The following is a 12934-nucleotide window of genomic DNA, read 5'->3' on the forward strand; positions in this document are numbered from 1 at the left end:
GTCCACTTAGAAAATATTTCAAGGGAGTACTAGTTATATTCTTCAGTGAGTTTGACTCCTTGTGGGCTGTGGAACACTTACCTGTTGAACAGGGACAGACAGTGGCTGAATCACGGCTGTGGTCACCCCTGTCTTTGGAGATGATGATCCTATCGTCAAGGAAACAGAAGTTGTTTTCTTCTGAGCCCTGGAAGATAAGGGGCCAAGGGTTCAGTCAGAATTTTTTAAGTAGGAAGTATTCTTTGAAACATTTCCACAGAACAGCCCAGTTTCTTTATGTCTACTCAACCCGCTTCAACTGTAAGTGCTTCCGACATCGGGACCCACGACCTACAGTTAGAATAGCGGTGGTCAGTAGAGGCACAGATGGCCCTAGAAATTAGTTAAATAAACACACAGAAAAAGGAAAAATAGCTCACGTAACTATGTATCTCAGCTCTTACCAGAGAGTTGAAAGTATTGAACTGGAAATCCTAAGAGAAAAGAAAATACTTGGAAAAAGTTCAGTCTCTAACACTAAGCAGATACGTGAAACGTGTAGGGTTGGGGGTTCTACATTTAATGCAGAGTTCTCGTTGTCTATTTTCAGTCTAGCAGCTGTTCTTTGTTCTGGCTTCTCACTGTGTAAAGTCAAGAGTGTCTTGGAATTTTTGTTTTGGTGCATAAAACTTAGACTTGTTTCCAGGCCCAATTTTGCTAAGTCACGGGCTGTGTAATCTCAAGCGACTCATGTCACTTCACTAAACCTGAGATGTTGGCCTGGATGCACAGGTGGCAGAGTATGTGATCTTATTAAGATCCCTTTAACATGAATATTCAGTGATTATTTGATGTTAAATGGCTATAATTGCTATGTATATACTAGCAAATGAAAGAAATGTATTAGGACAATCTCGATGTTCATGGAGTTTTCTACAAAATTTTGGTAGATTTTACTTTATTTTTTATTTTTTTAAAACATCTTTATTGGAGTATAATTGCTTTACAATGGTGTGTTAGTTTCTGCTTTATAACAAAGTGAATCAGCTATAAATATACATATATCCCCATATCTCCTCCCTCTGGCCTCTCCCTCCCACCCTCCCTATCCCACCCCTCTAGGTGGACACAAAGCACCGAGCTGATCTCCCTGTGCTATGCGGCTGCTTCCCACTAGCTATCTATTTTACATTTGGTAGTGTATATGTGTCAATGCCACTCTCTCACTTCGTCCCAGCTTACGCTTCCTCCTCCCCGTGTCCTCAAGTCCATTCTCTACATCTGCATCTTTATTCCTGTCCGGTCCCTAGGTTCTTCAGAACCTTTTTTTCTTTTTTTTAGATTCCATATATATGTGTTAGCATATGGTATTTATTTTTCTCTTTCTGACTCACTTCACTCTGCATGACAATCTCTAGGTCCATCCACCTCACTACAAATAACTCAATTTCATTTCTTTTAATGGCTGAGTAATATTCCATTGTATATATGTGCCACATCTTCTTTATCCATTCATCTGTCACTTCCATGTCCTGGCTATTGTAAAGACAGCTGCAGTGAACACTGTGGTACACAACTCTTTGAATTATGGTTTTCTCAGGGCATATGCCCAGTAGTGGGATTGCTGGGTCATATGGTAGTTCTATTTTTAGTTTTTTAAGGAACCTCCATACTGTTCTCCATAGTGGCTATATCAATTTACATTCCCACCAACAGTGCAAGAGTGTTCCCTTTTCTCCACACCCTCTCCAGCATTTATTGTTTGTAGATTTTTTTGATGATGGCCATTCTGACGGGTGTGAGCTGATACCTCATTGTAGTTTTGATTTGCATTTCTCTAATGATTAGTGATGTTGAGCATCCTTTCATGTGTTTGTTGGCAATCTGTATATCTTCTTTGGAGAAATGTCTATTTAGGTCTTCTGCCCATTTTTGGATGGGGTTGTTTGTTTTTTTCATATTGAGCTGCATGAGCTGCTTGTATATTTTGGAGATTAGTCCTTTGTCAGTTGCTTCATTTGCAAATATTTTCTCCCATTCTGAGGGTTGTCTTTTTGTCTTGTTTATGGTTTCCTTTGCTGTGCAAAAGCTTTTAAGTTTCATTAGGTCCCATTTGTTTATTTTTGGTTTTATTTCCATTTCTCTAGGAGGTGGGTCAAAAAGGATCTTGCTGTGATTTATGTCATAGAGTGTTCTGCCTGTTTTCCTCTAAGTGTTTTATAGTGTCTGGCCTTACATTTAGGTCTTTAATCCATTTTGAGTTTATTTTTGTGTATGGTGTTAGGGAGTGTTCTAATTTCATTCTTTTACATGTAGCTGTCCAGTTTTCCCAGCACCACTTATTGAAGAGACTGTCTCTTCTCCATTGTATATTCTTGCCTCCTTTATCAAAAATAAGATGACCATATGTGCATGGGTTTATCTCTGGGCTTTCTATCCTGTTCCATTGATCTATATTTCTGTTTCTGTGCCAGTACCATACTGTCTTGATTACTGTAGCTTTGTAGTAGAGTCTGAAGTCCAGGAGCCTGATTCCTCCAGCTCCGTTTTTCTTTCTCAAGGTTGCTTTGGCTATTCGGGGTCTTTTGTGTTTCCATACAAATTGTGAAATTTTTTGTTCTAGTTCTGTGAAAAATGCCATTGGTAGTTTGATAGGGATTGTATTGAACCTGTGGACTGCTTTGGGTAGTATAGTCATTTTCACAATATTGATTCTTCCAATCCAAGAACATGGTATATCTCTCCATTTGATGGTATCATCTTTAATTTCTTTCACCAGTGTCTTACAGTTTTCTGCATACAGGTCTTTTGTCTCCTTAGGTAGGTTTATTCCTAGGTATTTTATTCTTTTTGTTGCAGTGGTAAACGGGAGTGTTTCCTTAATTGCTCTTTCAGAGTTTTCATCAATAGTGTATAGGAATGCAAGAGATTTCTGTGCATTAATTTTGTATCCTGTTACTTTACCAAATTCATTGATTAGCTCTAGTAGTTTTCTGGTAGCATCTTTAGGATTCTCTATGTATAGTATCATGTCATCTGCAAACAGTGACAGCTTTACTTCTTCTTTTCCGATTTGGATTCCTTTTATTTCTTATCTTCTCTGATTACCGTGGCTAAAAATTCCAAAAGTATATTGAATAATAGTGGTGAGAGTGGACAACCTTGTCTTGTTCCTGATCTTAGAGGAAATGGTGTCAGTTTTTCACCATTGAGAATGATGTTGGCTGTTGGTTTGTTATATATGGGCTTTATTATGTTGAGGTAAGTTCCCTCTATGCCTACTTTCTGGAGGGTTTTTATCATAAATGGGTGTTGAATTTTGTCAAAAGCTTTTTCTGCATCTATTGAGATGATCACATGGTTTTTCTCCTTCAAATTTGTTAATATGGTGTATCACATTGATTGATTTGCGTATATTGAAGAATCCTTGCATTCCTGGGATAAACCCCACTTGATCATGGTGTATGATCCTTTTAATGTGCTGATGGATTGTTTGCTAGTATTCTGTTGAGGATTTTTGCATCTATGTTCATCAGTGATATTGGCCTGTAGTTTTCTTTCTTTGTGACATCTTTGCCTGGTTTTGGTATCAGGGTGATGGTGGCCTCATAGAATGAGTTTGGGAGTGTTCCTTCCTCTGCTATATTTTGGAAGAGTTTGAGAAGGATAGGTGTTAGCTCTTCTCTTAATGTTTGATAGAATTCGCCTGTGTGGCCATCTGGTCCTGGGCTTTTGTTTGTTGGAAGATTTTTAATCACAGTCTCAATTTCAGTGCTTGTGATTGGTCTATTTAAATTTTCTATTTCTTCCTGGCTCAGTCTCTGAAGGTTGTGCTTTTCTAAGAATTTGGTCCATTTCTTCCAGGTTGTCCATTTTATTGGCATAGAGATATTTGTAGTAATCTCTCATGATCCTTTGTATTTCTGCAGTGTCACTTGTTACTTCTCCTTTTTCATTTCTAATTCTACTGATTTGAGTTTTCTCCCTTTTATTCTTGATGAGTCTGGCTAATGGTTTATCAATTTTGTTTATCTTCTCAAAGAACAAGCTTTTAGGTTTATTGATCTTTGCTACTGTTTCCTTCATTTCTTTTTCATTTATTTCTGATCTGATCTTTATGATTTAGTTCCTTCTGCTAACTTTGGGGGTTTTTTTTGTTCTTCTTTCTCTAATTGCTTTAAGTGTAAGGTTAGGTTGTTTATTTGAGATGTTTCTTGTTTCTTGAGGTAGGATTGTATCGCTATAAACTTCCCTCTTTGAACGGCTTTTGCTGCATCCCATAGGTTTTGGGTCATCGTGTTTTCATCGTCATTTGTTTCTAGGTATTTTTTGATTTCCTCTTTGATTTCTTCAGTGATCTCTTGGTTATTTAGTAGTGTACTGTTTAGCCTCCATGTGTTTTTATTTTTTACAGATATTTTCCTGTAATTGATATCTGCTCTCATAGTGTTGTGGTCGGAAAAATACTTGATATGATTTCAATTTTCTTAAATTTACCAAGGCTTGGCTTGTGACGCAAGATATGATCTATCCTGAAGAATGTTCCATGAGCACTTGAGAAGAAAGTGTATTCTGGTTTTTATGGATGGAATGTCCTATAAATATCAATTAAGTTCATCTTGTTTAATGTATCATTTAAAGCTTGTGTTTCCTTATTTATTTTCATTTTGGATGATCTGTCCATTGGTTAAAGTGGGGTGTTAAAGTCCCCTACTATGATTGTGTTACTGTCGACTTCCCCTTTTAGGGCTGTTAGTATTTGCCTTATGTATTGAGGTGTTCCTATGTTGGGTGCATAAATATCTACAATTGTTGTATCTTCTTCTTGGATTGATCCCTTGATCACTATGTAGTGTCCTTCTTTGTCTCTTGTAATAGTCTTTATTTTAAAGTCTATTCTGTCTGATATGAGAATTGCTACTCCAGCTTTCTTCTGATTTCCATTTGCATGGAATATCTTTTTCCATCCCCTCACTTTCAGTCTGTGTGTGTCCCAAGGTCTGCAGTGGGTATCTTGTAGACAGCATATATATGGGTCTTGTTTTTGTATCCATTCAGCCAGTTTATGTCTTTTGATTGGAGCATTTAATCCATTTACATTTAAGGCAATTATTGATATGTATGTTCCTATTACCATTTTCTTAATTGTTTTGGGTTTGTTTTTGTAGGTCTTTTCCTTCTCTGGTGTTTCCTGCCTAGAGAAGTTCCTTTAGGATTTGTTGTAAAGCTCTTTTGGTGGTGCTGAATTCTCTTAGCTTTTGCTTGTCTGTAAAGGTTTTAAATTCTCCGTCAAATCTGAGTGAGATCCTTGCTGGGTAGAGTAATCTTGGTTGTAGGTTTTTCCCTTTCATCACTTTAAATATGTCCTGCCACTCCCTTCTGGCTTGCAGAGTTTCTGCAGAAAGGTCAGCTGTTAATCTTATGCTGATTCCCTTGTATGTTATTTGTTGTTTTTCCCTTGCTGCTTTTAATATTTTTTCTTTGTATTTAATTTTTGATAGTTTGATTAATATGATCTTGGCGTGTTTCTCCTTGTATTTATCCTGTATGGGACTCTCTGTGCTTCCTGGACTTGATGGACTATTTCCTTTCCCATATTAGGGAAGTTTTCAACTATAATCTCTTCAAATATTTTCTCAGTCCCTTTCTTTTTCTCTCCTTCTCCTGGGACCCCTATAATTCAAATGTTGTTGCATTTAATGTTGTTCCAGAGGTCTCTGAGACTGTCCTCAATTCTTTTCATTCTTTTTTCTTTATTCTGCTCTGCAGCAGTTATTTCCACTATTTTATCTTCCAGGTCACTTATCCATTCTTCTGCCTCAGTTATTCTGCTATTGATTCCTTCCAGAGAATTTTAAATTTCATTTATTGTGTTGTTCATCATTGTTTGTTTGCTCTTTAGTTCTTCTAGGTCCTTGTTAAACGCTTCTTGTATTTTCTCCATTCTATTTCCAAGAGTTTGGATCATCTTTACTATCATTACTCTGAATTTTTTTTCGGGTAGACTGCCTATTTCCTCTTCATTTGTTTGGTCTGGTGGGTTTTTACCTTGCTCCTTCATTGGCTGTTTCTCTGTCTTCTCGTTTTGCTTAACTTACTGTGTTTGGGGTCTCCTTTACGCAGGTTGCAGGTTCGTAGTTCCTGTTGTTTTTGTTGTCTGCCCCCAGTGGCTAAGGGTGGTTCAGTAGGTTGTGTAGGCTTCCTGGTGGAGGGGACTGGTGCCTGTGTTCTGGTGCATGAGGCTGGATCTTGTCTTTCTGGTGGGCAGGACTGCATCCGGGGGTGTGTTTTGGGGTGTCTGTGATCTTATTATGATTTCAAGCAGCCACTCTTCTAATGGGTGGGGTTGTGTTCCTGTCTTGCTAGTTGTCTGGCATAGGGTGTCCAGCACTGTAAATTGCTGGTCGTTGAGTGGAGCTGGGTCTTAGTGTTGAGATGGAGATCTCTGGGAGAGCTTTTGCCGTTTGATATTACATGGAGCCGGGAGGTCTCTGGTGGACCAATGTCCTCAACTCGGCTCTCCCACCTCAGAGGCTCAGGCCTGACACAGGGTTGGGGCACCAAGACCCTGTCAGCCACACGGAAAAATTCACAGCTGCTTGGATTCCCAAATGCAGAATAAAGTCCTTTAAATCTGAGGGCCCAACCCAGACGCTAGCTCTCTGATGGTGGAACCTGGACATTGGTATTCGTCATGCCTCCTCAGCTCTTCTGCGGCAGACGGCAGGCAGGATGAACGTGGTGGCAGTCTTTGCTCTCAGGGAGGATGGGAACAATTTTACTTTATTTTTGCAGAATAATTAAGATATTAACATTGTATGTCTTTGTAGGAAAAATAAATTTTGGGATTTTCATGACAAGATCTAACTAGAAATAGACTTTCTCCAAATGGAAACCCATTTCTGGCCTATTTAGATGTGTTCTAATATGTATGGATAACTTGTTTGACATTTACGTTTTAGTAATGATTTAAGTAATTTTCTCGCAAAACAAGTGTTCCTTTCAGACATTTATAACCTGTTAGTTGTCATTGAAACTAACATGGTGGATGGTTAGACTTTGGCACATCGATGATGAAATGCGGATTTCAAAGTTCAAATTCATAAGTTAAACACTGTGTTCCAGGTTCAAGCATTTGGTCCTTGATTGACATCAGCTGACCTCTTCAGAGCACAACACAAGTGGCATCACACAGCACAATTCTGTTGACAGTCTTTGCTTATAATTGATGGAACTGTAGGTACTTACTGTGGCATGGCTCCAGGTTTTGATTTGAACGCTAAACTTTCACTGTCAGAATCTGTTGAACTGGCACCTGAGTGGGGAAAAAAAAAAAAAAGATGTAAGTAGTATCTATAATTGCTTCCAAGGGTAATGCTCTTCACTCAGACAATAATGTACAAAGTCTTATTTTGAAATAGAGAATGGTTCAGACCATTTTTACTCACACTGTTTTTTCAGATAATCATTTAAAAAAAGAACTACCAAGAAAAGCTTTCTTCAAAGCAGTATGGGTTTAGTGTCAGATTTATTATCAGTTTCATTTTTGTCCCTTTGGCCATCATATCCACAATTTTAAATGGCTTATCAACTGTGAAATAAATGCATGTGTGTCTGTGTGTAAAACATCCATAGTTTTAAACTTCAACTCTTTCCCAGAAGATTACATGGTGTGGATTATCAATACCTTCATTTCTCATTAATTAAGAGATGCTTTCTGACTCTGATATGGCTTCATTCTTGAATAGGAGGGTTTCTAGTTTTGGATCATGCCTTCCCAAATTCATCTGCTTCGTAATTGTGTTTAAATTATGGGTCACCTTGTTGGATTTTTAGGCCGAAACGCAAACTGTCCTTACATTTTAATGCTCATGTATTTTGTGACAAGAGATTTTAGGTAACACTTAAAATAACTGTGATGGTTAGAAGTACATTCTTTTTTTAGATTTATTTTTGGCTGCGTTGGGTCTTCGTTGCTGCGCACAGGCTTTCTCTAGTTGTAGTGAGTGGGGGCTACTCTTCGTTGTGGTGTGTGGGCTTCTCATCGCGGTGGCTTCTCTTGTTGCGGAGCACGGGCTCTAGGTGTGCGGGCTCAGTAGTTGTGGCTCACGGGCTTAGTTGCTCCACGGCATGTGGGATCCTCCCAGACCAGGGATTGAACCTGTGTCCCCTGCATTGGCAGGCGGATTCTTAACCACTGCGCCACCAGGGAAGCCCCTTAGTTACTGTTCTTAAACTGAAATTTCCTCGATATCATTCTAAAAGTTGCTGCACAAGGCAGTGAAATTTACACAGTTTCCAACTAGTAGGTTGTTAAACTTTTAGGGAAGATTTTCTCGAGGTTTTAAAATCTATAGAAAGCTTCCTACCCTCCGGTACGCACCTCCACCCCCATACTGCACGCTGACTTAGCAATAGCAATGTGGTTTAGGGACAACAGAGATCCTCCTGAGTCTAATGTAGTGCTGCAGTAAGGAAGACATAAACACTTCTTCCTTTCAGTCATAATAGGAGCCTAAGAATTTATGTGAAATTCTCTCCCATTTCGTGTAATTGTTCTTAGGGATAAAAATACACCAAAATCAGGCTTTAAAAAGTTATCACCCATATTTCAAGGGGACGATGAGCCAGTTTCCTAACGCACTTTCCAGGAGGCTTAGGAGGCTGATGCTTAAGGGCTCTTCATTCCGGCTCTGCCCAGACCCTCCTCTCCTCAGCACACAGATCTGAAGCCAGACCCACAGCTGGCGGGCCGTCTAAGCCAGTGCAGGGTCCTCAGGTGCAAAAAGGGACACTGGGAACACCCGCCACCTCTGTGGAGCCCTGGGCGTGGACCACGCGTGGCAGGTAGAACTGGGGGTGCTTCTCCCACATTAAGTAGCTCATGCAGAGACCCCAAAGGCAGGAGAGGACTGCACTGCAGGGGCTTCTACGTGGCAGAGCTCAATTTAATGAAATAAAGTTAAAGACCGTGGCATGCATGTTTTGGGCCTCTGGAGTCAGATCCTGAAAGTGATTTCCAAGGCAGAGAAATAGCTCCTCTTATTCTATGAAAGTTAGTGTGTCTTATATACCTTGCAGTTAATCTTTTAAGTTCATTTGTATCCTTATAACACTTTAGATATCTGTTATATCACTTATAACATCACTTATTTTATATTCTTTTTTAAAAAATGTATCCATCTCTGCTGTTGGATTGGGAACTCCTTGATAGCAGGGCCCATCCCCATCATATCTGCACCCACGCTGTCTGGCACAGAGCAAGGCCTTAATAAACGTGGCTGAATTGAGTTGGTAGACTAGTACGTAAAACTGACATGATTTAATGTCTGTAGTACAGAAGCAATCCACACTGAAGCACCCATTTCTAGCAATCTTGAAAGCAAATAAAGCATTTAATTTTAAGCAGCTCTAGCTGAACTTGGTTTTGGAAGACAAATCTGACCATCATCAGCAAATGGTTTTGTTTTGTTTTTTTTAATGGAAGTTTAACTTTCCTCCTCTGTATTCTAAAATGCTTCAAGAAGTCTGCTCCACAGCCAGCCCATGACTGATACTCACTGCTCGCTTATTAAATGTTAAAAATCTTTTTGCCATTCTTTTCCTGTTCATTTAGCACTTTGAGATACATGTGACATAGCGAATAGGATATGGGCCCTGTAGCAAGACAGACTGGGTCCAAATCCCGGAGTGACTTTGGAAAGGCCCCTTTCACCTCCCCAGGCTCAGTTTACCCGTGTGTAAAAGGGGACCCTGATAACACCTCACAGGTTCATGGTGAGGTTTAAATGACGCCTGCACGTGTGTGTACCTGTAAGTGCCATGTCGCATCACTTATTGGTAATACAGAAGGTTTGCTCTTATTAGCAGGACAAGGTCCCCGAAGGAGCTCACAGACGCTTTCAAAGACAATGCAGGGGACCCTTTTATTAAAAGAAAAGGCACATAGTTTTAGTCGGCAGTAACAGTTACTTCTAAAACTAAATTTTTTTTTTTTGGCCGGTTCTCACAAGGGCTATAAATAATGGCTCACATCTTGCTTTCTTCTACTTTAAAAAACAAAGAAATTTAGTGCTATTAAACGGTAAAAAAAAATTTAGTAAAAAGATGAAGATTAAGGTAGTCGAGACCTCGAGGATTTCAATTTTCTGTGTTCCAACTACTATTTTTAAATGCAAGCAATTACAAGGCTACTCACCAATTTATGGCTTTAGGGACATAGAACACTGGTGTTCAAGCCACTTCCAACTTAAATGATTGATACTGATAAAAATGCAACAGTGATGTAAACTATATACTTTGATAGCAAGTTTTCTAATTCCCTATTGGCTGAGTCTTGTCAAAAATGAATTGTTAGAACAATAGAGATATTCTACTCTCTGCCCACCCCTCTTTAATGCAACATTGATTCTGGAAATTTTCTCACCTAGTGATTGCAAGTTCATGGTACACTTAGCAGAAATAGCAGCATCCTAACAAAAAAGGAAAAGTTCTAGAATTTAATAAAAATGAGAACATTTAAAAATATTCAACCGCTTAATATCCCTGTGAATGATCTCCTAAGTCTTTTAGAGTTTAACTTTGGTTGATAGGTCTAGTATTTCTAGTATTTTAATATGTGCCCATTCTTTATCCACCAGAGAAACCAGAACTAAGTTGGACACTTAGTATTCTAAATAAATTCACGTAGCTGAAATGTTTTAAATGAAAAGGAACAAATGTTGACATCAGACATTGTTGACGTAGACGTACACCCAAGTGTCAGAGCCGCTCGATTTATCTGTCCTGGAGGACAAATGAGGTTTGACTCACAACGTTGGAAAATCACGTTCACAAGAAGCAACAGGCCCCTGCCCACTCGGCACCCCACGCCTCCACCCCACATCCCTGGGTACCTTCAATGAACACCTCGGCGGATGTGGTATCAGAGCCACCGGGGTTTGCAGCCAGGCAGGTGTAGCGCCCTGTGTCGTCCTCAAAGGCCTCAGCTATGACCAGCGTGTGCAGGTCGCCCCCGTCCCAGCGGATCTGGATGTCGGGACTGTCGTGCAGCTCGATCCCCTCACAGAACCATCTGCTGGCCAAACGGAAGTCGCAGGACAGGAGGGAGAGAAAGGAAAAGGGGACGTTTAAAATAATAAAGCAGAAGTGAAAGGCGAGATGCTGTGTAACGAGATGCCTGTCTGATAAAATAAAGACCTGTGTCCATGTTACTGACCTTACTAAATGCTATTACATTTGAGACCATGAAATGCATGGCTAGACAATTCCCATGGGTTTTCTTTGTAAAGCACCTTGTACATTTCATCAACCTGGAAATAAGGGACATCATCACACTGGGAAAGACCATGTCAGTTACAAAATGGAAGGAACACAAATTCCAAGTGTCTTACAAAAATGTTTTATCACCAGTGCCTCTCACGTCTATTACAATTTTATCTATTGTTCTTATGTAAAGAAAAATATGAAAGTAATATAAACATTGTACTCAAAATACTTAATGTACAGTATCAAGGGAGACATTGTCATGTTATAGACCCTGGGCAGCAATGTTCCTGTTGACCTGGTCAGCTGGGCAGGAATGGAGTTAATGCCTTCCACAGTTCTGATATTTAGAGAACCTTCCAGCAGCGTGCCCAGCCCCCATGATGCAGGCAGGGGCACCAGTGCTCTGTAATTCATTCTTGCTGGTCTCACCCCTTCCCATCGACCAGGCCCTTGGTGTGGGAGGCGAGGCGGCAGGTGGCAAGACTTTCTATGCGGGTTCCCCCTCACACCCTTTCCTTTACTCCCTGAGCACCTCAAACTCTCAACAGGATTTTTACAAAAAAATACGAAGCTGCCCTAACCCTCCTCCCCACAAATGTGATTTAGTTTTAAAGAAATACGAAGGAACGTGCCACTGACAACTAAAAAGATTGAAGTCTCTGGGACAGAACTGTCCATTTAGCTCTTAATCAGCACTGAGAGATTTTCCCTGAGTCTGATCCTCTATAAAATTCTTTGGACTTGGCATCCTTTTTATGTCAGTGAAAACTAACCTTTTCTGCATTTAGATAGCATAATATAGGCTTCTGTCTATATTTAGTCTGAAAGTAAAGTTAATAAAACAAGCCAGTTTGCTAATACTTAGCATATTAACTCCAGAAACTATATTAAAAAAATAAGTACGGGATATTTGGAAAAGGACAGACATGACTTCGGGAATTAAAAACCATATAAAAAACCCCCAGCCAACTGAGCATCTATGCAATGCAAGGCATATTGCTTTTGAGGCAGTTGAGAAGGGCAGTATTTCATGATTCTGAGTAGTTTGTGATTTCCTTTGTTTTCATAAAGTCCTGGAGAACATTCTGGCCAAGAACCATTTTCTAGTCCCTTCTTCTCTGCTCTTTCCACAATCACAGTCGAGACCCTGCCCCCCCGCCCGGAGAACCGTCTATGGCTTCAGTGTTACTTGACCTGAAGTCTTTTAATTGATCTCTTCATCCCTGGCAAGCTATGGATTCTTGATCCTGTGGCAGGTGAAAGCACTCGACACTCTTCCCTACATGAATCATTCCCTAAACTTTAGATCTTTATTGTCTGCTTTCCTATAACTTGGCCCGGATTTTCTTTTCCATCATGTTCCCATACGAATCCTGTTTCTGTCAAATATCTGCGTGGATTTCCCGTTTCCTATGCAGCCCTCATGTATGACCTGCTTCCTCTCTGCTCCCTGCAGTTCTCCCCTCGCCCTCTGTGCTCCTCCCGCCCTGGAGCTGCTCTCCTCACAAGCAAGCGAAAGGCGCCTTCAACAGATTCAGTTCTACTGAGCGCACGCTTGCCGGGCATCTGCCACGTGGACGGCACCACGTCAGGTACTGGAGGCCACAGGAAGAGTCGAGCCTGGTGGACTCTGGAACCAGCCAGAGTCGAGGTGTCTGTACGTTACCTAGGGTGAGTTACCCTGCCA

At 40.3% G+C, this 12934-nt stretch overlaps 1 protein-coding gene across 4 annotated transcripts in view; it reads right to left on the reverse strand.

The window, feature by feature from the left end:
* Nucleotides 1–12934, reverse strand: part of PALLD (palladin, cytoskeletal associated protein) — a 367391-nt gene that overhangs the window by 205975 nt on the left and 148482 nt on the right. For 2 of the 4 annotated variants that reach the window (XM_068551769.1, XM_068551772.1), the window contains exons 2-4: nucleotides 10875–11053; nucleotides 7228–7294; nucleotides 82–187 (exon numbers count right to left, since the gene is read on the reverse strand). In XM_068551769.1, coding sequence (XP_068407870.1) covers nucleotides 82–187; nucleotides 7228–7294; nucleotides 10875–11053 — 352 coding nt within the window. Of the gene's footprint in view, nucleotides 1–81; nucleotides 188–7227; nucleotides 7295–9790; nucleotides 9819–10874; nucleotides 11057–12934 lie in introns of those variants that run through there. The other 2 variants (XM_068551771.1, XM_068551770.1) reach the window with 2 other exon arrangements.

This window comes from Eschrichtius robustus, chromosome 10 (assembly GCF_028021215.1).
Source record: "Eschrichtius robustus isolate mEscRob2 chromosome 10, mEscRob2.pri, whole genome shotgun sequence".
Classification (NCBI taxonomy): Eukaryota; Metazoa; Chordata; class Mammalia; order Artiodactyla; family Eschrichtiidae; genus Eschrichtius; species Eschrichtius robustus.